The sequence below is a fragment of the Argiope bruennichi genome, chromosome 9 (genome assembly GCF_947563725.1).
Source record: "Argiope bruennichi chromosome 9, qqArgBrue1.1, whole genome shotgun sequence".
NCBI classification, from domain to species: Eukaryota; Metazoa; Arthropoda; class Arachnida; order Araneae; family Araneidae; genus Argiope; species Argiope bruennichi.
In genome coordinates, this window is record NC_079159.1 from 105,811,873 (window position 1) to 105,839,662 (window position 27,790).

The window sequence follows — 27,790 nt, forward strand, 5'->3', positions numbered from 1 at the left end:
TATATAGAATTTAAAAGCACAGAACACTAACTTTGTTATTTTTTATAAAATTAACAACTAAGAAATAAGTTTTTGCAGAAAAGAGTAGGAACATTGTTAAAGAAACTAGCTGCATATAAAAAATTGCTAACGATATATATATATATATATATATATATAAAATGCCATAATACTGCAAGATTTGCATAAGTAATCAGATAGGATATTTTACCATTTTCACATAAGGTAGTATCTGAAAAAAATATATGTGAAATCATACTTTGTTAGTATTAGCAAATTGGAGAGATAATTGGCATATAAAAACCATATAGACAAATTCTGCTTAATGTAATTTACAGGTCAGTACTGCCAGTAGATATTGTAAGTGAAAGATGGGATAATTTCTTGACAGCCGTTTCCATATCAGATAAAGCATTTCTAACTTTTTCTTTCTCTAAAGAGCCATTGGATAAACCTGAAAGACGAAAATTTTACTGCATTGAGAATAGAGTGGAGTGGATTAGTGACCTAAAACAATTTTAAATTTGTGATAAATGAAATATAAATCAGTTCTTAACTGTTCCAAATAGGAGAAAAATTATTGCAGTGTTACAGAGTAGAATGCCACTTTCAAAAAATAACCACTTGTATTGCTTCAAATTTTGGGATATAATTAATATATTGCTCGAAATAAATTTCTTCATTTCCTGTTATGCCACAATCATCTTAAATATACGGTAATGTCAGTCACTGCACAATAAAATGAAGTTAAAGTATAAGATATCAAAGAAAATAGTTTTTTCAGAAAAAAATTACTATCAAGAAATCTTTAAGTATTATCAATAGTAATTAATACCATTTCATAATCAAGAACAAACAATTTATATAATATGTGATTTATTAAAAATGTCATAATATTTAAAAAAAATTAAAGTGGAAATAAAAACTATTTCTATTTGAATCCTTATTTTATCATTTATAACACGAGGCAATTGGTTTTTATTGAATTCCTTAGATAACCAGATAAGAATATATATTAAACTGAATTCTATTTATAATCATAAGTGATGTGTGGAAAATATTACATTCATTTATAATTTTATGCTACTAAGCAGAAGTCTCATGGTTATAAAAAAAAATCAAACAATTACTAAATGTTGTGTAATGGTTCGTTAAAAGTAGGTTTCTGTTAGGAAAAAAAGAACAAAGTTCGTAATACATGCAAGGCTAAAATTAAAAGGAATATAAAATCAAAGAAGAGGAATATTGATTATTTGATTCCCATTTAAAGTTGCTGAAATGAACAACTAATTCAGTTTTCTAAAATTCCATAAAGAAAACCTATAATTTTCTTCACTGATTTTGTCTTGACTTGAATTATGAGGGTTTTTATTTCAAATGTCTTTTTAAACCCACACAAACTGTTAGAAATATTTAGTTATAAAAAGACAAAATTATGTTTCTTCATTCTAGAGAAAAAAGTTTGTATTCTAAAATGTGTAAAAAAACTGATTAAATGATTTACCTGAAACGTGTGGAAGTAAGCTTTCAATTTGTTGAAGCATGGTCTGCAATTCCAATTCCATGGCTTCTAAGCTTTGGTCTTTATTTAAAGTAAATGTTGAAGAACATGTCTTTATCATAGAAGGAATAGATGCTGAACCCCGCACTGGTGTAACAGACAAATTGTATCCAGCTGAACTTTTGCTTTTAGATTCATCAAATCCACTACTAGAATTAAAATAAATGGGGCTCAGTTTACTTATATCAAGCCTTTCTAGCTTTTCTGAAAGGTTTGAAGGACTAGAAAAATTAAGAAATTCACTGAGTTCAATTGAAACACTTTCTGATTGTCCCTCAAATGGCTTGCTGATAACAGAAGTGCTAAAATGTGTAGTGTCAGTTAATTCTTGAGATTTGAAGCTACTCAAAACATTGGTGAAATCTAACGAAGTAGATTGATTCCGTTGCTTCTCCAGTGCTTCATTGGCACTAAAACATGATACTGGAAGTGAAGGCTGCATTCTATTTAACTCAATGGCCGAATTCAAAGGAGTGCTTTCATAGTAGTGATCCATTTTGTTGAATGGAAAATGGGCTACAGGAGAAATAATGTTTACAGTTTCTCTTTGAGAACTTCCAGGGGTTTGCAAGTCCTATGAAAGAAATAAGTTAAAATTCAATATTTATGAATATATACCAGCTAGAATCAGAAAACAATTATTACATGAAAAAATTGTCATTACATGATTAGAGAAGATATCAGAATAAAATCAACATGGAAATGTTTAATATTTTAGCAAGATTTCAAAGTAAGAAATTATTTTAATCCACGATTCTGTATTGAAGCTAAACTTTGAACATCAATACTTTTCCAGTATTGTCCATTTTATTCCTAGCATAAAGCTTGCAAATATATACTCTATTAACATAAATACAGTTACAGACAGTGTTGCCATTCAAAATTGGAAAAAAAAAAAAAATCCTGGGTTTTCCCTATATGTATATTTGATATGTACAGAAAATGCCCGAATAGCACTCATGTGTTAGTTATAATGCAATATGATTTAAAGAGTGAAAAAGACAAGAATTTAACATTATTCAAAACAATAGTGTATTAAAATAAAATGTTTATATTTACATATAAAAACGAACAGTTTTGCTTTATTTATTATCTAGAATTGAGAAAAACAGAATTTATATATTAAGGTGAGGGAGGGATATATTACTTCTCATGCTCTTTGACTGACCTTAATTAAGTCACACAAAATTAAGGACTCGGATGAAATAAAACACAATATTTTTGTTATGATATTGTGATTATTTCATGATACAAATCATTTAATGAGTACTTAATAAAAAACATTACAAAGCAAGATTACTCTTTTTATTTATGTATTTATGCATCAATTTCTGCAAAATTTTTCTGCCATCTTCATGGAATTAATCCTTAATTAATAAGGTACAACATTTTTGTAAGGCCTAGCGTACATTTTTTAGAATATCACTTTCAGTGAATATATGTGATGCAACAGATTTTAATGCTCATAAAAATTCAGCTTTATATGATTAATCTTTAACTAAGAATTTCGAAAGCGGCTTTTTTCGACATTAAATTTGATATGTCATCTTTTCCTGAATTCCTTTTAGATACTAAGTTTAACATTGAGTCTTATATGAAGGCAACTCTTTTCTTCTTTTGGCATGACTAGTAAGTGCTTTCTTTCCAATGTTATTTAGGCTTATTATCTTACAAACAGAGCAGTATGCAACAAATGGATTTTGCAGAATTCTTCTAAAACATTCAGCAAAATCCAGATTAATTTTTTTTATCTGTCCAATTTGTATTAATATGGAATTTGAGCAGTTCATTGTTTTAAAAAAAATCTCTAATCTATTTTGAATAAGCTGACAATTTCTCAAATAATGAACAAACCATTCAATAAACTCAAATATAATAGACTTAACACCACAGTGCTTCTTCCGCAGATTGAATGTTCCTGCCAGAGAAATGTTACAAAGCTCTAATACATGATACATTCGCTACAATTCAGGAATCTCGTGGAAAAAGAACAGCTGTCTCGCAAATCGAAACTGGCCTGATCTATACAGAAAAAAGGGAAAGAGAATAGAAAATGGGCGAGTTTCCGCATTACGCAGTCGCCAAAGGCATTGTTCGATTTCAGAAGCTATGACGACACACTGAATATGATCTTTTATTCTTGCAATCTTTAGATGGGGAAAAACTTAAAATTCTCTATATTTTCCCGTTTTTTATGAATATTTTCAAATTCCCTAAATTTTCCCGGTGGTGTGGCCAACTTGTATAAATTTATAATAATGGTCAACATACTTTGATTTCAACTTATTTCTATTTAATATACACTATACAAAGTCTTTTATTTTTATATTCAATTTTCTTTGTTGTTTTAACATAGAGTTCCAATTTAATTAAATGCATAACAATCAAATAAATTAGTCGTATAAGGAGAATTTTAACAATATATTATATGTTGGACTTCCTGATAAAATAAAAATTTTATTAAAAACCTGAATCTTCCTATTTAGTATAGAGCACATAGATATCTACAAAATGCGAGAATATATTAATGGATATAAATTTACCATTCATAATTTTTTTAAACAAACATTTATCAAGAACATGTGACAATTTTTTTTTTAATGAGGCATGATTTGGCTATGTGAAAATATTCAATATACAAAGTAAAATAATGCATATAAAGTCTTCATTTTAGAAGAAGAAAAAAAAATCATAAATGCATTTTGAATTCTTTTGATATCTTTACCTTAAGAAGGTCTTTCAATCTTGCTAACTGCAAATCTAGATTTGACTTGAAATTGTGAAGTGATTCTCCATTTGGTAAAACTTTTTGATTCTTTTGGCCATTATCACACTCATTTTCCTTATCATTAAATGCCAAGACTTTTCTGTAACATTTATACAATGGAGATTAAATTAGAATAAATCATATCGCATTCAAATGCTACATTTTTGTAAACATTTACACTCATCAATTTCTTTAAAAATAATATTTTTAGATTAATCAGTAAAATCTATAGAATTTAATGACATTAAGTAGAAAATTAAAATAACTCAATGTAAGTAAATTGGGGCATCTTTAATCTCCTTGTCAGAATGACTGATTCACAGGATTTGTTCTGGAGATACCAATACTCTCACTTTCCCTCACAGTACATATAGACCGAATCCAATTTTCAAAGGAACTTTTGTACATATAATTCAGAAAACTAATTTCATGTTAAATATGGAAGCAGTTTTCTATAGTCTTAAAATACTAAGGAAAATAATACATATAACACTTCTGTATTTGAATATAAAATTAGCCTATTAAAGGAATGAAAAAATTTAATTTAAATTTAAGGATTTCTAATTAACATTTTCCATATCTGTACTTTTGTTTAAATTTAGATCTCTGTTACACATTGAAGACTGTTTCAGTAAACATTTTGTATAAACAACTATTGCAAATATTTTGAAACTATAAATAATTACTATTAATTTTTGCATAAATTTGCAAATATTCCTATGTCAGAGAAAATCATGCTGAAATGCATTAAAATACAATAAATAATGAAAGAAAATGAATTGGAAAGAATATATAATTAATTGAAAGTTTATAATAATTTAATTTTTTTAATTATACATTTGGAAGACTGATGCTGGTTTTATGTGAATTAATCTGTTAATTATGAGTATACATCTACAATGCTAAATATAAAAAAAGAAGAAAAGTTATTAAAAGTACATATAATTGCTAGTAGATAAATGAACATCTGTTGGTGACTACTGTACTTAAAAATTAATTTAAAAACATGTATCACTTAGTGACAATAGTTGAAATTTAAGGACTAATTACATAGAAAAGGAAACAATATAGAATAAGAATTCAGCTGCATTGATCACCATTATGAGACTCTTGAGTTAGATCAGATGTTTCCAATTTCAACAAATAATGAGTAAATATTTTGAAAGAAAATACATGCATGGATATTTATGAACAAATTCCTAAAGTTTCAAACCAATTAGTAACATTAAAACATTTAGCCATATAATATACTTACTCTTTATCATCTTCTAATTTGTTAATAATGCTTGATAACTCCTGCAATTAAAATATCAAAAAAACTTCAGAAAATGAAAAAAAAAATTAAAATATTAAAAATTAAGAATTATTTAGAAATAACGCAATTACCTTAACAATATAAGCTGCTGTGTTCTTTTTCAGAGTTAAATTTATCAAAGAATTCTTGAATGAATCTTTGCTTGCTTCTCTCATGCTGAACAAAAAAATAAATAAAAATAAGTAAATGGCCTGTCTTATGTTTAAATGTTTTTAATATATTAAAAAATTTTCAAAAATATCAGAATTTTATTATATAAAATACCCATTAAATTGTTCTAAAATATAAACTTTGCCCAATTTAAAATCTTTTTCAGTATTATTAACATGATTTTTTATAGACAGTAATAACTCAATTTATTACATTTTTTTTTATATTCTCAAGCATTATTCAACATAAATAATTTTATCAGAATATCAATACATGTAAACTTCAATGTTTTGCAATCAATAAATAAATGCATACTCTCAGAAGTAGTAATAACTCTCAGCTACTCAACCAAACTACATAATTTTTATAAATTTATTTTGCCATTTTTTAAATTACCATTTTTTAAACTACCATTTTTTTTTTTTTTTTTTTTTTTTTTTTTAATCTTAGGACCATCATTTCACATCAATGAACAGAATCATAAGATGAAATAATTATTGCGAGTATTAGCTTATATATGTTACATTTTGTTTATTTTTAATGTATGCATCATACTATATAGTGAGCATGATTTTATTTTTCTACAAAGTAAAATATAAAAATTATTTTTAAGTTTGTATTATTTATGTGGGGTTTTTTTTTTCTGCAATAAATTTTTAAAATATGTATTACAAAACATAACTAACATTTATAATGTACTGACCTGTATTTAGAAAGATGAATAAAAATAACTTTTGTCTAAGGAAGATATTTTTAATGGTATGGAAGATGTAGGAAATATAAAAATTAAAAGAACGCCAGTCTGTACAATTACTATTTCACTACATTAATACATTGTATATTTTGGAGTTAAATTATTTTATGAAAGAACCTCACATTTACCTTTCAAATATACTCTCTTCATCAAAACTTAAATATGGCTTAGTGGAGCACTGGGCAAATGGCAACTTATTCTTAAGTGCATTGACAGTAGCTTTTGTTTCTTCCCAAGTAGAAGCCTAAAAACATGATGTAAATGACATTATTGCAATTCACAAGAGGGAAAAGTTCAAATTTAAAAAATAATAAAATGCATAAATAAAGTAATGATGTCCAATAAATATGCTTATATTAAAAAGTGACAAATAAATAATTAAAAACAGCTCTTTAATATAGGAAAATAAAATAGATAACAAGTATCAACAATTATACAACAAAATTCAAGAACTTGTGAAATACAGGCAGACACCCACACAAAATACCAAAATGAGCATCAAATATAAAGAATGAAATAAATTAGAAAAAAGAATTCTAAAGAAATTAAACCAGAGCATTAATAAAAAAAAAATCAATTCTTATAAAAAGCAAAAATAATCCTTAAATGTTTAAAAATTTTAATTAGATGTAGAGATTATATGATTATTTATAAAGACAGATAGAAGTTAATATATTAATAAAACTAAAGATATTGAAAAATTTTGAAGAGTATGCACAGAAATATAAACATTTCATTTAGTTTGTTTCTAAATTAAAACAAATTTAGGATTATATATGTTTAAAATAAGGGGGGGGGAAACAAATGTATAACAAAATGAAGAAGTTATAGTATAATATCTTCAATGACTAGAAGTAATTGTGCATATTTCTAACCTTAATTTCTATTAAAATAAATGATAAATTTACTATTTTTGAAATCAAACAAAATTGATGATTTATGTTAGAAAAATGCACAATTACTTCTAGTCATTGAAGATATTATACTATAACTTCTTCATTTTGTTATACATTTGTTTCCCCCCCCCCTTATTTTAAATATCATTTTTTAAAGGCATTTTTTAAGGATAGAGTATGTTCAGAGAAAAATTTCTGTATTTCAAATGTATCATAAAAATTAAAAATAAGTTATTGTAAATGGCTATGTAAAAACACATAAATCTTTAAAATGACATGAAAAATTATAAATAGAGGAACAAAACTTCTCGACATAAAATGAAATGCTTACGGGATGGACAAATTCTTGCACTTGATGTCTTTCTTTATGTCTTTTATTAAGATGACCACGAAGGAAACAATTCTGGCAAAGATTGTAATTAATGCATTGCAAACATCTGTATCTAAAAAAATTCAGAGCACAAAACATGAGCAACATATTTTTCAAAGCAACTATCGTGGACGTTTAAATTTTTTAAAATGACAAAACATACAAAGAATCAAATGCTTCAGAAAAAGTAAGTTAGAAGCCTAGTTGAAAATATGTATTCAAATAAAACTCTTTCTTAAAAAGATTTTAACCATTTTTCTTTTGAAGCTACAGCAGCAATTTTGACATTTAAGATACCGTAGAAAAAATCATTCACTGAAAACAGATCTGCAAAATTTTAACAATAAGAAGTAAGGCTTAGTGTTCCTTCAAGAATAAAACTTATAAGCCATAGAAAAAAATGTATATAGCTTTAAATATCCTTTTGAGTTATTCAATAAAATGATTGATTTGTTAAAAACATTTTAACTTGCCACATAATTATTTTGAAAGAATAATTTCTATTAACACATAATCCCCTTGAAATAGGCACAAAAATATTTCTTAGAAAAGAACATTTATGCTTTTAAACATATTAAAAAGTGCTTAAATAAATGCCAACTTAAGGAAATCAGTTTCATTTCCAGGAAAAAAACTGTTTATCTGTTATTTTTTAAAGACAAAAATGTTTCTCTGCTATCGACTGCAATAGCATTAGTAGTTATGGGTTTTTAGCAGAATATTGCAAAAAACATCAGTAATCGCAAAATAAATTAGCATTATCATAAAGTAATCACAGTGCAGAAATCTTATTACTTTATTTTCAAAATGAGTGAACACTTTTCATGCCAAATAGATTCATTAACCTTTTTAGTTTCAACAAATAGGAGCTTAAATATGATCACTGGTAATTGCTTTTAAGCTGAAACAATACTGGATTTTTAAAAAAGTTATAAAAATATCCTGTTTACCTTAATCAAACAAATTGCAGAATTATAAAGAAAAAGTTAGCACAGATAACTGAATACTAATGTAAAAGTGATACTAAGCAGATAACAAAAGATCAAATGATTGAAAATTCCAAACAAGATTCAATCACAAAAACAATATTATGTATCATTATTTAAACACAACAGATGCAGTCAGAAACTAGAAAACTTTTATTATTACCTTAGACCAACCACAGGATTTATTCGGCAGTAATCGCAAGAAACAAAATGTTGTGCTGAAAAATTAAAAAGATTGGAATATTTATTTTTATTTAAATAATGAATTTGACGAAACAAACATTTTCATTTTAATTTAGAATAAAAATCTATTAATTAACTTTGCAAATTCAATTAGAATCAGATTTACAGAGTATACGTCTTTAATATAAACACACACACAAAAAAAAATTATTTAAGTTTATATTTATGGACATTCTTAAGTCCATTAATATAAATTTAATAATTCTAAGTTAGGGTCAGTAATGCTAAGTAAGGGTCATTGTAAATTATACTACCTGTTCGATTTTAGCTTGAAGCCATTTTTTAAAATTAAAAATTTTCGTTCACTAGTTTTGTTACTAGGCAATTTATTTAACAACAAACGATTTTGGAGTGAAGCTGGCAGTGTTGTTGTCATCAATAGAATTTTCTCACAGATATGAAATAAATTGAAGTTTTAAAATTAGGGTTTCTTAAAATCCAGAAATGATTATTGTACGAGGGAAAAAAAAGGCATAATAAATCTGTAGATGTCATCTTAATAATGGTACATTATTAATTTTATTCCTGTTCAATTATTAATAAGAGAAAAATAAAATATTTTAATAGTATTAATACATCAAAATAGATTTTAATGAACAATACAATTAAATAGATAATTTAATTTTCAGATTTATTTTCAACAATCAAATCAATGCTACTTCTATATGTAACAACCACACGACACTTTATTCCATAAATATATATGGTTTGTTAAATTTTTATATCAATATGAAAATAAAACCTGTACTAGAAGAAAGAATATATAAATATATATATAGAGAGAGAGAGACTTTCTATGGTTTGTACTGATAAGCTTAAAAAATATAAATTTAAACTTTTATTGGTTAATCATATATAATCATCAGTTATAACATTAAAAAAATATAGAGAATGTATCAAAATTGTTTTGTAGTAAACTTGCAACCCTTAACTCAAGAAATCTTAGAAATTTAAAGGTAAAACAAAATTGAAATATCATTTCAAATACGAAACATTTATCAGATAAAGTAATATTATGTATGTGTGTATATAGTAAATATTAATATTTATTCAATAAATATTAAATTGTTCTTCATAAAAAAAATTTCAAAATCTTTCATATACATACTTTCTAACATTGGTTACCCAGTTATCAGTAGCACTTCTTAAAGATTTATTACATTCAATGTAGTATCAACAAATTATTGAAGAATAGATATTTCCAAAGAATTTTAATTAATTAAAACACATATTTTTAACCATTATTTAAAACTATTTAACAGACTTTTATTATTGACTAAATATATAAATGAAAGACTGGAAAAAAATGGTATTACACGATTTTGATGATCAAATAAATTGTTAGATATTTACAAATTTTTTTGTTAAATAATAAGCACTATTTTAAAGTTATCATTGCTCAGTTTAACTTTATAATAATCACCCATATGCATTTTTATAATGTGGATGACTTCAGCACTTTTGTATTCATGCTAAAATGAGATTCCATTCCCCCCCCCCATAATTATGCTAAATTTTTTTTTTCTTCACTGCCAGCATTCTTGAGCAAAGTTTCAGAAAGAAGGTATTTTTGGTCTTTTATATAGATTCCCGTAATTTTTCACTATATATCCAAAACTCCATAGTTTCACCGAATAACTACGGAAATTCCATATTTGTTGGATATTATGCATATATGATAATTTAACTTCAGTTGCATACAAAATTCTGCAAATTTATGCCAAATTTTAAAATTAATTCATATATATGCATATTAATATATGGTTTGTTTTATTTATGCAGAGAAAGATATGCAAATAAATCATTCCTTTCCTTAAAGAGAGATGAAGAAAAGAGAAAGAATCTTTCAAAGAAAGAATCAAAGAGAAAAATTAATCTTCGTAATTTCAAAAAATTATCCAATGCAGTACCTAACAAATTCATTCCTTTTTGTCTAATTAAATGGAAAATTTTGAGGAAAGCAAATATCTTTTGTTTCTTTATTTATTTAGTTAGTTATTTTGTCATGGATTCATAATGCAGAATCCAAAAGTAACAATTTAGTATCTTCAAAAAGTTTAAGTATCTATATTTGAGAAAATTATGAAAAACATTTTCTATATGAAAAATTACATTATATTAATATTTTCTTTAGCTACGTGATTGTTATTTAAAAAATTTTACTGCTTTCATCACAAATTTGATGATATTTTCAAATCAGCAAAGTTGCTGCTTTTATTTAACATTAATGGTAACATAAAATATAGAAATTATGAAAATATAATGTTGAATAGAGGAAAAAATTAAACTACTATATTTGACCTCTGCTCCATTAAAATGCCATATTTGATGTAACTGCATAATTCAGTTGTGATCAAGCATAAAAAAAATGTACAAATTATTGTGAAGACAAAATGGATCATGATAAACTTATTTTGTAATATTAAGTTACCAAGTACTTAGGCTTCATGGGGAAAAACATAGGATATAGTACTGTAGCAGTTACATTACTCTTATCTTCTCTTTTGGATACTAAATGGCGATGCCTGATTAGGCCATCCCATAGTGCATTGCGATTGTAATTAGAATGAGAAGTGACACTGAACTGTGAAGCCGTGCACGTGAATGTCTTGTCTTTGTGTTTGTTTAGTGTGTGAATGTGATTATTAAAAGAAATGTTCCTAAAAACATTCGTCCTGTTGCTTCCTGCACGGATCATAATAATCTACATACCACCACATTGGCGCCCAACGGAAAAGAATTTGTGAAGAAACGAAAGTGATATCGTCCCGACCATTGCATGAAAAGTTTCCCGCCACCACAATGGCGCCCAACGGAAAAGAATTTGTGAGGAAACGAAAGTGATGTCGTCCCGACGATCACAAGAAAATTTTTCCGCCACTACATTGGTGCCTAACATAAAAGAATTTCTGATGAAATGAAAGCGACGTCGTTCCGACCATCACAAGAAAAGTTTCCCACCACCACAGTACAATAAAGTAACTCCAAGCTTTTTCAAGTTTCTATTATTCAATATATATATATATATATATATATATATATATATAAATTTGAAAAAATGAACATATAACAACTTTCAAGAACTTAGTTTTTATATCTCCAAAATTTTTACACTCATAATAATATTTCAAAACAAATCATTAATACCATAAATATGATATACATCTCATGAAAAGAAGCCTTCAAATTCCTGATATAAGAATAAAGGAAAAGTAACTCATCATAAAAATTGTGATGTAAATGTGGAAAGGGGATGTTGTATTTAATATGCAGCGATTCTTACTTGTTTCGGATGAAGAAATTCTATGGAGTGTTGAAATCCATACCAAAGTTTGTGGTTCCAATAAAAGCCATTTCTGAAACTTCTTTAAAGTAATCTTACCTTTACTCTGAAAACAAACATTAAAAGATTTTAAATAAATTAGTTTGTATTTGAAAGTGGGAAAGAAAAAAAATTCCATACATCCTAGATAAATATACTTACAAATTTAAGTAAATTTTTAACAGCAGCTGGTACTAGATGAGATCCAAAAGTCACTTGTTCTCCAACAATTTCAGCTATCTATAAAGTAAATTTTTAAATCTATCTAAAAAGTAATTTTTTATGTATGTTGAGCATACATTATCACCATACATTTGATTTTTTTTTCTCATTCATAAAGAGTGTAACTATAAAGCATATGAATTAAAAATATTGGCTACATGAATGACACAAAATGCATTAACTAATCCCTATATATAAAATGCATCCCTATATACAGAAAACATGTATGTACACTAATAATTCATTTGGAATTTATTGATTTGTATTTGTGAAAAACTTTAAACAACCTAATGAATATCATTACAGAATAATTCTTCCCATCAATAATGTAGATTTAAAAAAATGAGAGGTACTGGACAAAAGATTGCTATTTTTTGACAATTTTTAAAAAATTTTATTCATTAAAAATAACTTAACCAACAATTGGTTAAAAGAAAATGAAAATGAAATAATAACAATAGTGCTTATCTATTAATTCTTTTATTTATTTTATTATCTAGCAAAAATTATATAAGATTTCTTTTTATTACATAATTTTAAATGAAACATTTGACATAACAATTTACATTAAATTTTTGAAATTTTAATTTTTTTAATTATTTTTTCACACAAAAAGAATAACAAAAAAAAAAGCATAAATTTAGCAAAGCATTTTTGTTTCAGATGAATGCAGATACTTTCAAAATAAGAACTAACTTTAAAAAGGTTTTTTATTTTATTTTATTTTATTAAAGGTTTATTAGATTTATTATTTTGTGTAGATGTATAAAAAATAAAATAAAAAACAGAAAAGAAACAAAATACCACATATACATATAGGTAAATTATATTCTGGATAGAAATATGTTTACCAACATGTTACTATTTTTCTTCTATAGAATTATTTCTATGATTGCCAATGTAACATGAATAACTTGGATAACTTGTGTGAAAAGGTTGTAATATCAAACAAATGTTCAAAAATTACAAAATACTTCACAAAATGTTGAGTACATCAGAGAACCATAATACAAGTTGAAATAAGCAAATAAAGAAATTATTTTTTGTCTATAAACTGTTGGTAATAATCACCTTATGATAATTATATTGACAAATTGTAAATAAATGAGTTAAAATGAGAAAATAGGTAGACAATTAAAATATCACTTTTTCAGAAATTAATAAAAATATGTTGCCATTTAAAATATTTAAAATTTTAAAAAGGAAATTTTCAGTAAAAACGAACTGAAATAGCATTAATATAAAAATTGTTTTCTTGTTTAATATCATTCAAGCAAATGAAAGCAATGCAGATAATAAAAATACAAATCTGAATAAAAAAAAGTATTGTCATCAGTAAAACAGTATTAAAAATATTGTAAATTTAGTATAAAAATTTAGATGTTATAAAGCCTTTTGATAACAAATTTTAACTATTTATTCATATAAAAATTGAAAATAAGTGTGTTCAAGTTAATGTTATTAAATATTATATTTGATTTAAAAATCATTTAATGAATTGTATTGATCAGCAAAGATTATTCAAAAATATATAATATATGACAACAATATTAACAGCATCGGACAATTAAAATTAAACTTGATCTAGATAATATTAATAGCAATTACTGGTCAAGAAAAAATAATAAGGTGCTAAGGTATATTACAAATTAAAATGCATAATCACGCATCTCCACTCCCCTCCCACACACACACATTTTATAATATTTCAGGAATCATTTCTTTTCTGACTCTAAAATAATCTTTAGTATTAATTCATAGCTCTACAGAGTTCTTCCAGTTTGTATCTCTACAGATATTGTAAACACAAGCTATAAAACAATTATCAAGTGAACTATTTCAAATAAATCATTTTTAGCAGCAAATACTTATATGAAGTAAAAAACATTCATAAAAGGCACAAAATAGAGTAGTGCAGTACAAAGCAATTATAATGCATTATAAGAATATGCATAAAAAACATGAAGTTCATTTAATTTAAAACTATTAAATTCATTAATTGAATGCAGCCATATAGCATACCTTAGATAAAGAATTCAGTAGCACCTGGAGATTTTGTTTACTAATTGTAGATCCATCAGAACAATAATGAAAAAAATCTATGAAAGATAAAAGGAAAATTATAGTAGAATATTTGTTTATAATTCAAAACCTTTCACATATTTATTTTTAAAATATACATTACTTCAGTATATCACATACATTTGTATTTTTCTGCAAGTTTGGCAGATGAAAACAAAGTAAGAGCAACCTTCACTTGAATAAATAGCAAGGCTTTATCATTTCTGAAAATATGCATAAAATGTTAGAAACAAATAAAATGAGATCAAATGGTATATAATTCATGATTGGTTGATGAACAAAGTTTTTTGAAAAATATGCTTGCCACTTGAATTATGTTTCAATCAATCATCAATTTATCATGGATTTTTTAAAATTTATTTAATGAAAGATTTGGAGATCCCCAAATCAGATTTTTAACTCAGGTTATATATAATTGCACTAATATGCAAATTTTGCTTGTTTTTAGTGATTAATTCAATTCTTTATTTTTATTTCTTTTCGACCTTATGTCATCAACAATAAAATAATAACAAATAGTTCAGAAAAGAGCTTTAAAAAAAATCAAGAAACAAATATTGGATTAAGTAATAGTTCATGAGCATCCATTTTTCTTTCTTTCAAATTTAAAAATGCATAGCAAAATGTTTTATTTTATTTAAAAGAAAATTGAATTATCTGCAAGATACAGTATGTCGATTTTTTAATGTATTTAATTAAAATGTTAAGATTCTTAAAAATATTTGCAAGTTTTTTACTATTTCAGAATTACGGAGAAGGGACAATGTTTAAAATATTATCCAAGGGTCGACTTCATACTTGAAGGAGGAAGGGGGGGGGGAGGAAAAAATACTGAACCAATATCAGGGGTGTTTGTGGGACCCCAAAAAATCCCCTGAAACTTTACGGACTTACTACCGACATTTTGGAGTTTCGAGAAGGGGGGGGGGGAGAAATGAAAAATTACATTTATGAAGTATTGAATGACCTAATTATAAAAGTTCAATGAATTACTTTTTTTGCAAAATTAATAACCATTAATTTTGCAAAATTAAGACCTTTGAACCCAGGTCACGTGATCGCACATCTGGTCGAACGAAGTCTCTCCCTTTTTTTTCTGCCGCGCCTACTTGCCGAAAAGAATCCAGAAGAGAATGTCCGAGAACCGGGGGAATGAGTCATAACTCGCAATAAGGAAAGAACAAAAAGAAGTTTTTTCCCCCTTTTCACGCATTATCACTGCCTTTGGACAAAGAAAGGAAAAGTTTTCACCACACACACTGACCTTGCGTTTTCTGCTTTCAAAGCAAACAAAATTACCCAGATCAAAATAAATAATTCATTATTATTCCTACTTCCTTTTGAACGACGATCCCCGGAATTTCCGGGTATCGAAGTTCAAAATCCCCGGAATTCCGGGGTTTCCCCGGAGCACAAACACCCCTGCAATATGTTAATTTTTGTTTAATTAATAGAATTCTAATTTCCAAATTTAAAAAAAAAATAACTTGGAAACACAAATAATTCAACCTAATATGAATTATACATTGCAATAAAATGTTAATTGCATGTAAATATCAGTTCAAAAATTATCCATAGACTTATAAAGGTCCATGCTTCTTTCTGTTTTTTTTTTTTCACTCTGCCCTGATCTGCTTTTACAGCAAGTATGTTATTAACTTTGTGAAACTCCTAAGTATCACACTTTTGTCTGCTCACTTCATTCAGCATAAAATATTCAAATGTAATACAAATAATCCTATTTTAATTGAAATGTGAAAAAAAGCATCACCACAAATTCAAAAATATTTTAGTGGATGAAAGTTCTGAATATAAAAGCAAATAGCCACTATAGGAATAGAATACTATTTTCAAAAAAATAGTAATATGATAGTTGCATAAAATCTTCCAAGATAAAAAAAAAAAAAAAAAAAAAAAAAGTAGTTAAAACCTATGGACTTTTTTTTTTTCAAACATCTCTGTACTATTATGGATTACAGTGAAAGAGTTTCTTAGCTAATCAGCAATAAAACATGCTTATGCAGTAGAATATTACTCAGGATATTATCATCAAATGTCAAAATGTTATTTCATAATCATATTTGGCTTTAAAAAAAGTCAACATAAAGCTACTAACATCACATTTTTGTAAGGGAACATCAGCATTTCCCTTACCTCTTAACCACTGTGTCACTTTACATCTTAAATTGTTTGGCACAATCTCATGGCATTCTGTGGTATTTTATATTAGTTAGGTAATATAAAATACCACAGAACTGAGGTACTACCCTGGCAATAAAAAATGTTTTATTCATGTCACCAAGTATGAACCATTTTTCTATAAGTAAAGCAGTCTCTAAAATATGCACCATTTCACTAAGAAGCTGACAAATAAGGATACTCTATGCGGCACACATTTTAGTTGTTACTGAACTAATAGAAAATTATTAAAAAGTGAATCACAGGGCATCTGTTAGGTTTCAAATCTAACTGCAGCAAATAAAATTATGGTAGACATAATTTTAAGGCTCCATCTTCTAAAATAATTAAGAAAATAAACTTGATTTATAACATTAAAATTTACATAGTAACTATTTTAAATTAAATTCCTCTTTAATAATAGTTGATTTATTTTCAAATAATTTTATGAAAATAAAATTTGACTTTAATCCGAAAATGAGATCAAGAGCAAAAGAAGTTTATAAAAACCTGATGTCATAAAATGTATCAAACATGCCTCCCCCCTCAATAATATGGTTTATGAGAAGCTTTGTCTCTGTGTTTCATTTTGTAATTTTACAAAATTTAGCAGTAGCAATTTAATCAGTAGCAATTTTATTAGCGGTAGCAATTCAATATTTTAACTCATTCTAAAAATTAGAGATAACTTACTCAGAAAAAGTATTTTGAAGAAAAGCAAGAAATAATAGAGCCATTGTATTTGGTTCTCCTGTAATACCAATTTTCTTGCTAGCTTCAGTATACAATGCACACAAAAGATTTTCAACTTTAGCCAGAGTAATAGTTTCCTCTAAAGAATTACTGTTGCATTCATAATCTTTTAACAAAGAATGAATCATAGACAGTTCAATCATGTGTACTGAAAATAAAGAGGAATAAAATTAGAAAACATTTACACAAATCCATAGTTCAGGGAGAAAATCATCTTCTGATTTTAAAAAAAAATGGAAATAAAAATTTCCTTTATCAGAAAATGATAAATAATTGCAATAGAATTTCATTTTAAGGAATGGAAGCCAATAACTATCACTCTAGCTATTCAACAGATTATAAGTTATCGGTTGTTGAAGTTTTAGATATGTTGCAAACAATATTCAAAAGAGACATACATGGAAAGTGTAGTATTTTATTAAAATTTAAGTTTATAAGTTTAGATCAAATTTAAAAATTGAATTTTAGTTAACAAAATACAATCTAAAATTCTAATACTTCATTTTTAAAAAGTTAAGGAAAAATCATAGCCCAATTTAATTCAGAGGAAAATTAAAAATTAGTACAAATATAAGTTTTATTCGGCAGAGTTGCAAAACAAAATTTTTCAGAAGTATAAAAACATTATTTTATAAGAGATTGTGAAAGCCTAAACTCAGTTAAACAAGAATCAAATTCTCAATTAAATTATAATTATTCACATAAGTTTAAATAAAAGCAGATTCTTAAGCTACGGATCTAATAGGATTTTCTTGTTTCAGGTTTTCTCAAATTTGTAAAGAAAAACATTCAGGAAAAAACTCTTACACAAGGAATTTCATAAAAATTTGGTTAATTTTAATTAACTTCCTCTCAGTTAACATTGCCATCAGTTAACATACTTAAGTGTTATTCATTTTCAAGTTTTGTAGACCATAAACACTTTTTTTTTTCCTTCTATTTACAAAGAGATACTTTGGCAAGAAAGGTATTTGAATGCAAAACTTAAAAATTTTAGTCAAGAATTAAGGAAATATCCAAGCATTTTATTTTCTTTCACAAAATTAAAGAATAATAAACAAATTTTTACTTGTTAAAAAAATAAGGTTCTGCTACACAAATAATGAATGACAAAATGAAATGGTACTTAGGAAATAATTACTTCATATTGGGAAGCATAGTGAAAACAAGCACAGTGTGCAATTTTCAGTGATTAATTACTGGCAAGCAATTAATATGTTAATACCCATAGATATATAAAAAATGCGACTTTAATAAAATCAGTTTTAAAAAATTTGATTAAAATAATCATTTTTATAATCGGAGAGCTTTTCAAACTACTCAAATATATTTTATTATTAAATAATCTAATGGAAGTAATCCAAATTTTAAAAGAATATAGCATAATTTGTAAAAGATAGTTTTATAATAATAATAAGAAGGCATATGGATCAAATGTAGAAAAATAAATTATTAAAAATTCTCACATTTTGAAGCTTTCTGAATTGTCCGGAGTTTAAAAGCTGTCCGGTATGCAGAATATCTGAAAATATCATAGTCCCTCAGGGATTCGATGATTTTTGAAATCTTAGGGGCATGATCTTGATCAAAATCTGAAACACTAAAAAAAATTGACAATTAGTCCTTAAACTTTTTTGTCTAAATAAATAATAAAACATATAAATTTGTTCACAGCACATATGGTAATCTGTTCTGTGATATAAAACTAAGTATAATGGTTTTTGTAAATTCTCTTTTCTTGCTAATTTTACCTGGTATAAACAGCTGCATGAGTATTATTGACTCCATTCTCCCACACACCGGAAGCTCCACCTGCGACTGAAAAACATAAATGACATTATTTTGAATGCAGATTCAGCAAAACTATAAATTACTGTTTGAACTTAATATTACCTTTGAAACATGATATCATGTTTCTTTTTCAAAAATTATAAAATAATAAAAGATTAAATAAAAATCAAAACAAATACTCGTAACGAACATACACAACATTTAAATATAGCGGGCGCATATGAAAGTTGCAGTTACAGCAGTATCTGGTTAACTGACCCATTAGAAAGACAGGTTTATGGCATTGTTATTTAGGAAATACTTGTTTTCGATTTTATTCACTTTCTTGAATTATAGAATTCTCTTTTCTTATGAAGAACGTTTGCAAGTATTATTATTTTAATAACTTTAAAGAATGTTAAGCTAAAGACTAAATAATTTTTTTCTCGAATTGATTCAACTCATCTCTTCTATTTCCGCAACAAAATCTATAACAGGTTCTTCACCTGAGAAAAGCAAAGTACAGAGAAATAGCATCGCAGCAGAACATCTTTCGTGTGTTGGTCGGATCGGTTGTCAAATGCAATGCTTATGCGAACTTTGTTGTGATCAGTCATCTGTTTACATTTCATCTCTGCAAACTTCCGCAATCCTTATACGAATGATTAATTCGTGAACAAAGAGTTCACAAATCTCTGTTGCGATGAAATTTCAGCAGAGTTTCTTTCGTTATAAAATAGCTTTAGCGCTTTTCATACATCAGTGTTTTTCCTTAACTCCTGAGTTAAGTACGTGAATTTAATTTCATATGTTCATTTGAATAAATTTTGTTATAATTTCTTTTAGTAATGATATAGTAGTTCATTTCGTAACTATTAATATTCCGAAATAATATTAATAAACACTATATTAATTACACACTATTTGCTTTAGAAATTTGAAATATTGAAGTGAGCCTCATGCCTCTATAAACTTTACAGTCTTTACATGTTAATAATTAATATTTATCTTATATTATTAGATAAAACATATTTTTTAAAAACTGAACATTGCATGTCAGCAATAAAACACATTATTAATAAATATTTATTATGAATAAAGTAATTATTGAAAATATAATTTATGGAAAGAAGATACTTATGGTTAGTTAGTATTAATTGCACAAAGTGTGTTTGGATGCATATATAACATCTTTTTAAAATATCTTTATGACTTTTCTAACAAATAAGTTTTATGCTTTATAAAATTTATTTATTTATTGTAATCAGTGCTTTTAATTTATATTTATGACCAATCTTATTAAATCAAATTTATATTATAATGACACTAATTATATAATTGTTATTATTTAAATTTATAATTTGGTATTTTAGGTGAAGTAGCAAATCCCATATCTTTGGAAATCTCTGTATATGATGTGTCCATTAACAGTGTGGAAATTGATTGGCACTTCAAAGATGAACACTTAAAATCAGCGCTCTCTTGTGAATTAGTATATGGGCCTGTTGATGATGTAACACAGGTTCAAGTTTTCACTCGAATTCAGCTTTTAGAGGAAAACATCATTAAACTTAACCATTTGGAGAATAATGTGACATATCACATGCATATGGTTTGTCACAATGGAACAGAAGAAAAAATTCAGTCAAATGCACTGCAGTTTACAACAGGTAACTTTATACTGCAGTTTCTTTATTTTGTTTCAAATTTTCTTAATTATTTCTTATGATGAATGTTAATCTTTTCTTTATAGTTAATGTAATTGCTGTATCAGTAGTTTTTTTTTAAATGTTTGTAAATGTTTAGTTAATTTTAATGTTTGTATGTGATAGTCATATATCCTGTATTAATGAAACAGTAGAATTTTCCCTCCTTTATAATAGTTAATTATTGGGTCCTTAATCATCCTGCAGTTAGAATTTTTATTATTTTTTTTTCTGTTTTGTTATGATATGATAGACATGTTTATTATAAAATAAGTTGCCCCATATGCAATATACAGATATTATAGATCATCAATTGATTTTAAAAAGTGATTTTTAAAAGCTCCTCTCTAAGAGCCCTATTTTGAGAAAGAATAATAGAATTTGCTTAACTATAATTTAAAGTTTGATGATGTTTGATAAGATTGTATTTTTGTCATAAATAAGAAGCTGTTGTCAGATTTCATTTAATATTAGCTTCTTTAATTTATCTGGCTCTTTGGAAATATTGATTTATTTATGAGATAAATTACTTGGAGAAATTCTTGAGAATGAAAATTTTTCAATAGTTGTAAAAATTATAATTTTCAAACACAACACCTTAGGGTGTTTGATTTCTTCAAAATTGAAACTAATTTTGTATAGGTAATTTAGCACAATTCCTTTGATTAATCCAAACTAAACTGCCTTTCAAGCTCAAACATTAAAATATCATTTTTCTATGATATTTTAAAGTGACCAGATGCATAATATAAGTTAGAACAATCGATATTTTTAAATTATGATATCTTAAGTTCAAAAATTTTCAATGTTGCCCAGGGGTTTTACTTTTTAGTTAATAATCCATATTAAAAATTAAAATAAATAAATTTGATTCATAATACATTCTGACAATACAATAGGTTTTCTGAAATAGAAAACCTATTGTCTACCTCTGAAATAGAATATTAAATCTTAATTTTAATAATATTTTCAAAAATAAATAATTGGAACTTTTATGCTACAAATTTTTTAAGCATAAATTTCCCTCATTGTTGCCCATGGCTATTATAATTTTTATTCAAACAAAGCAAAAAAATGCATAAAAGATGAAATGATTTAATGAATATGTAGAAATAGCATTGTAAGAAATGAGAATTTTTATGAATTTCTTCAAAAATGGATATACTCTTAATTTATTTAATTCTTAAAAAGGTTTGATGTCTTCTAGCTATGTTATATTAAAATGCTTAAAGTATTATGTAGCTGTATTCTTTTAGTAGATGATTCAAAAATAGATTTACTACTATGATTTTATATTTAGTACTTCTGACAAAGGAAAGTCTTTTTTTATATATATATATATATTTGCCTATTTAACTTTTACATTCTTATTCTTTACTTGCATATTGAAAACCATGCATTCTAGAAGATTAAAGGGCTAATAAAACATAATATGATGTGGATTTAACATATATGATATCCTGCAAAATTGTTAGATTTTTTCCTCTGAAACTCATTATTGTTCAAATTGCTTTAAAATACAAAATTTCTGTGAAATCATTTTATATTATATTAAAATTACTGAGTAAAGATTGCTGTAAAAATTGTAATTTAAGTTTCAGTTTTTACCTTTTTCTCTAACCTTAACTTTTTGAGTTGTTATTTTATCATTTAATGATATTTTTCATCATTTTTATACCTTCGTTTTCCTGGCATTATTATATGGTATTGAATAGTTGTTTATCTTTTTGCAGGATCCAAGACCTTGCCATTGACTTATGTCATGCCCTCCAGCAATTTTCATGGACACAGCTCCATTCCTCGTGAAAATTTTTATTCCCGCGATGAAGATTACGTCCGAACTGTCCGATCATCAAGTGTCATTTTGGGAGCTGTTTGCGGAATTGTTGGTTTTCTTATTATCAATGTCACCATTGTAATGGCTGTTAGAAAATACTCACATCGACAAATGAGGCGACGAAGAATTTTGGAAATTGAGTGAGTATACATAATTTTATACTTTAAAATGGAGAAGGATCAACATTCTCTTATCTGATTAGTAAATTTTAATACTAATAATGTAAGTTTTAATACTAACTTTTTTCAATGATAATATGATTAGGAAGATTCAACTCTTAGAATTTTTGTCATCTTTTAATAATTTTCATAATTAATCTTTTCTTTCTTTTTCAGCTCATTATTTTTCTTTCTTTCACATTCATCATTTATTCATGCCATTTTTTAAAAAGATAATATCTAAAAATAAAATAATTATTCTTCAGAAATCTTTTTTCTAGTAAGAACCAAATGGGTTAAAGTTATTGTTATTTAAGTTACTTTTTCAAAAAAGTTCAAATTTAAAATTTTAATCATTATACAAAATTCAGTTCATGTCAATTAAAATTATATTCGTCAGGCCTTAAGATTATAAGATGCATTTTTCCTTTGAATTAATTACAGTTCCTATTATTATTATTCCTATTAAAGTAAAGAAAATGTAACTTACACCACTATCACTTTAGCTTGCTCAATTTCTTTAGATTGCCTTTTGAAATCTCAGAGAAGCATGAAGTGGCAAAATATGAATTGCTTTCTAATATCTTAGAAAATGCATTATATTATAGATAATAATGGGTATAAGATAATTAAGACATTATCAGTGGTATGTGAAATATAGTGCATTCTATAGATATGTATTTAACATATCCAACATTTCCAAATTAGTATGCAAGTCAAATTCTTACCTTGACGAAATATTTCTAAAAGACACAATATCTCATTTGTCATGATGATATCATGCTATGAAACGATTTTTTTTTTTTTTTTATTAAAGTGAAAAGAAAAATATGTTCACCATATCAGAAAGGATATACTTATTTTTTTAGAATTTTCTCTGCATAATATGTTAAATATTGCTATGTTGAGTAGTTTTGTATTTAGAAATTATATTGCCTTATCAAATATATAATTACCTCTGTCTTATTTTTTTTTATCCAAGAGATTTAGTAGCTTATCAACATGAGATAATTTGCTATACCTTTGGTTTCTATGGTTTCATAATTTTAACCAAGGTTATGTTAATGCTAAGATAGAAGCTAAGAGTTTTCTAAAATGTGCCAAAATATAAATTTATTCAGAAAAAAACTGCATTAAAAATTTTTAAACAGGAATTTAATACAGGTGGAACGAAATATCACATGGAATTGAAATTGATTGGTATTAAAAAATAGTAATTTAATGATTTTTTGCATCATTCTTATTTACCTTTTCAGCTAAATTTGATTAGTTGCCATTTCAGTTATCTTTGAATAAAGAGGTATGAAATATTGTGATATTTTATTACATACTTTTATCTTCACTTTTACTTTGTCATAACAAGATGTATTTTTTTTAATATCTTGATTATGATTGTTATACAAATGCTTCACCCTGTGAGAAGTTTTGATGGTTGATTGCATTTGTAAAGTTGTATTTCATTGTTGCATTGTGGTAATAATATAAAATTAATAATTTGCTTTAGAAATAAAATAATTTATAATAAATTGAGAATAAAAAAGCTTTTTAAAAATAAGTAAGCTAAAAATCTATAATGTATTTATAAACGTTGTCATATTTTACAATAATAAATCTTTAATTTCGATTATCAATGCTGTAATTAGTTCAAATATTATTACTTACACTATATGAAATTTTCTGTTTCAGAAAAAAGCACTTACTAAATTTGAAATTCATTTACAGAAAGTAAAATAAAGATGTTTTGATCTCCAAAACATCTTTGAAGTAATTTATTTTTAATAAATGAATGCATTTTGATTCGATAACAATAACCTAATTGAAGTATTTTCTATTATCTTAAGAGGGTTTAAAAATGCATTCAACAAAATGTCATCAGTCTGCAATTTATATTATTTATCATTCCAGAGAACTAGAACTTCATGGTTATTTTTTATCATAAATAAATCCACTTATATAAAATATGCATTTCATAACACTTTTAAATATATCTATGCCATTTATGGTTAATGATTAACTGAATATGTTTAATTATTTTTTAATATTGCAACTTCTAAATATCTAAGTCATCATAATTTTAATTCTTACTAAAGAATATACTGCCTAATTTTACCTACATGAAATGAAATTTCTGATTGTTTATCCTTTCTATATATATTTTTTCTGTCCATCATAATTGGCATATTTAGTTATATAAATGAGACAATCTATTGCAATATGTAAATTTGCAGTTAAAATTGACTGGCTTAAGTTAAAATTATCTTTGATTTCCAGAGAGCGGGATTATGATGAATTTCCATATTTGCGTGGGGATGAATAAAGTTTTCTGCAAGTCTTCCCTTCAAAGAAAGATTGAAAATATCAGCATAATAAGTTTTTTTACTCGCAACTGTGGTCCATCATCAGTACGGGTTGTTGACAATCCTGTCCATAATATACAGCCAGCATCATTTAAATATTGGCTGTTTACCTTTTATATGGACTTTTAACTGTTGTTTTTGGTAGATTTACATGCAAGAAGCAAGTAATGGATGAAATTGTGTTATTAATACTATGTTTTTTGGTAGATCCAGAGTTCTAAATTATACTGTTTCAAAATTTAACCATGTGAGGGATATAATGTAAATTTGATAAAACTTTCAAATTTTTATTTTAACTATTTTGATCAACTATGCTTTTTTCTTTGTACAAATCTTCAATGAAAAATATGAATTTCTCAACTGTTTAATATAGGTTATTTTGTTTTGTATGATAGATGTTTTTTTTTTAAAGTCATTTTTATAAAATTGATTGATTCATACTATTTGTCTAGTTCAAAGAAAAAGGAAACATTGTTTAACTTGCATCTTTAATACTTTGCAAAATATTTCCACATTAATTTTATTTAAATATAAACATTTTGTACAGTATATTGAGTAAATTAAAAGGGCCTTTAAATAAAATGCCCTTTTGATATATTATGTGGTATAAGAAAACAATGGTATAAGTTATACAAACATAATGTAGGAATGTGCAATATAGTATGAGATAGGATACATTTAAAATTGTTTAATTAGGCAAACATAATGTAGAAATGTAAATGCAATGACTTCTATTATTTCTCTTTAGAAATTTAAATCTCATTTATCATTTTTAACCAATATTTCCTCAACATTCCATTGCCCTACTTTTTCTAATTAAATAAAACATAATGTTTTTATTGAATTCCTTTAGTAAATCAATTAAAATTTCAATGTTTAATCCTTTCCTCAAAAAGAAATTATTATTTAATCATGCATGAGATAACATTTTTAAAAAATTGTTTTATATATTGTTTTAGATAACTAACTTAATAAAAAAAAAAAAAAGAATATTATTCAAATGCTGTTCTGTTTCTCTTAACATCAGTACTTCTTTTTATTATTATTATTATTATTAATTTCTCCAGTTTTGATAGAGTTAAATGATGAGGGAAAAAAAAGATTTTTAAAGCATCATCAAAAATACCAGAAGCTGCAGTTTTAATAATTTTCTTTAATTGCGAATTTTTTAATTATTAATCACATATCTTCTATAACTTTTTTGTGAATTATATTGTTATAAATTCTTATATCTCATTATTTAAGAAAAGAATGAATGGCAGGTTAAGGATTTTATTTCACTTTATAAAGGAAATATTTGTTTATTTTTTAAGGTAACTCTTCTCTAAAATGTACATGGAAAAATTCCATCTTTTCTTATATATCATTTTAATAATTAAAATTTTGAATAACTGTTGTTAAAAATATATAGTACTTTTTTGCTAATAAGTTTCTACCAATTATAAATTCATATTTTTTATTGAGTGATGCATCTGTTGTTATTAAAAAGGACATTTAGCATATATTTTGTTTCTTCCAAAGCATACTGAAATTAATTCATATGCGAAGTAAGTGCAAGTAATTGTCTAATTTTGCTGCTTTTCCAAAATTCTGGATCTCCCAATTCATTTGTGTGTTGGTTGTAAAATATATTTGTAAAAAATTGGCAGAATTGCTTATGAATGATTTATGTGTATGTTTAATTATAAGTGCTAGGAGCATAACTGCTAGGAAAAGTGAAAACTTTGTTAATATTTTATAATGCATCTAAATCAAAGTGCTTACTGTGATTTCAGTTGCAAATGCCATGCTTTTATTCATCGCAGCTGGATCATTTTCATAGAGTGAGCAAATTAAACAAAGTGTATTATTGTATATATATGAATATTATATGCATTTCTGTGATACGCATAAATTGAAAACTATCTATCTGCCATGCAATAAAATTTGAAATTCCTATTATTAATGTATATGTCTGTATATATATTTTTTGTTACATGTTTTATATGCTATTTACTTGTTTCAAATTTATTATTTGTTGCATATGATCATTTAAACAATATTGAAATAAAATTTAAAAGTATTCACCTTAATTGTATGGTTTTTATTTTTAACAATTAAACCTCTTTTTTAAGATGTGCAGGGTGTATACCTCTATCTTTGCATAATTAAATTACATTTGAAATAAAAGGTAGATTTAGAGAATTAATGCTTATCTATAATAAAATGATTGTGAGCTCTGTGGTTGCTCATTAGATCAGAAACAAATATTGCTGAAAAAATTATTTAACTTAAATCAAAAATTTAATTGAAATTAAATATTTCAGTTGAAATAAAATTTTTAGAAGCTGCTTTATTTTTAAGGAGCCCCAAAGTTCTAATTC

At 25.6% G+C, this 27,790-nt stretch overlaps 2 protein-coding genes across 3 annotated transcripts; one reads left to right on the forward strand and one right to left on the reverse strand.

Annotated features, from left to right (window-relative positions):
- Nucleotides 1–170: 170 nt before the first annotated feature.
- On the reverse strand, nucleotides 171–19,629 carry LOC129984437 (dystrotelin-like). Of its 2 annotated transcripts, none has more exons than XM_056094318.1 (16): nucleotides 19,585–19,629; nucleotides 19,351–19,417; nucleotides 19,066–19,199; nucleotides 17,540–17,747; nucleotides 14,789–14,871; nucleotides 14,609–14,685; nucleotides 12,527–12,604; nucleotides 12,326–12,431; nucleotides 8,963–9,017; nucleotides 7,775–7,886; nucleotides 6,676–6,791; nucleotides 5,715–5,799; nucleotides 5,584–5,624; nucleotides 4,287–4,428; nucleotides 1,505–2,135; nucleotides 171–454 (listed from the first exon to the last, which is right to left on the reverse strand). In XM_056094318.1, the coding sequence occupies exons 1-16, from the start codon at nucleotides 19,589–19,591 to the stop codon at nucleotides 333–335; spliced, it is 2,064 nt and encodes a 687-aa protein (XP_055950293.1). In that variant the 5' UTR covers nucleotides 19,592–19,629; the 3' UTR covers nucleotides 171–332. The 2 variants fall into 2 exon arrangements, with proteins under 2 accessions (XP_055950293.1, XP_055950292.1); XM_056094317.1 differs by having other exon boundaries at nucleotides 19,493–19,617.
- A 246-nt stretch (nucleotides 19,630–19,875) lies between these two features.
- On the forward strand, nucleotides 19,876–27,499 carry LOC129984005 (uncharacterized). Its single transcript, XM_056093753.1, has 4 exons — nucleotides 19,876–20,157; nucleotides 20,743–21,039; nucleotides 22,809–23,052; nucleotides 25,342–27,499. The coding sequence occupies exons 1-4, from the start codon at nucleotides 20,073–20,075 to the stop codon at nucleotides 25,385–25,387; spliced, it is 672 nt and encodes a 223-aa protein (XP_055949728.1). The 5' UTR covers nucleotides 19,876–20,072; the 3' UTR covers nucleotides 25,388–27,499.
- The last annotated feature ends 291 nt before the right edge of the window (nucleotides 27,500–27,790 follow it).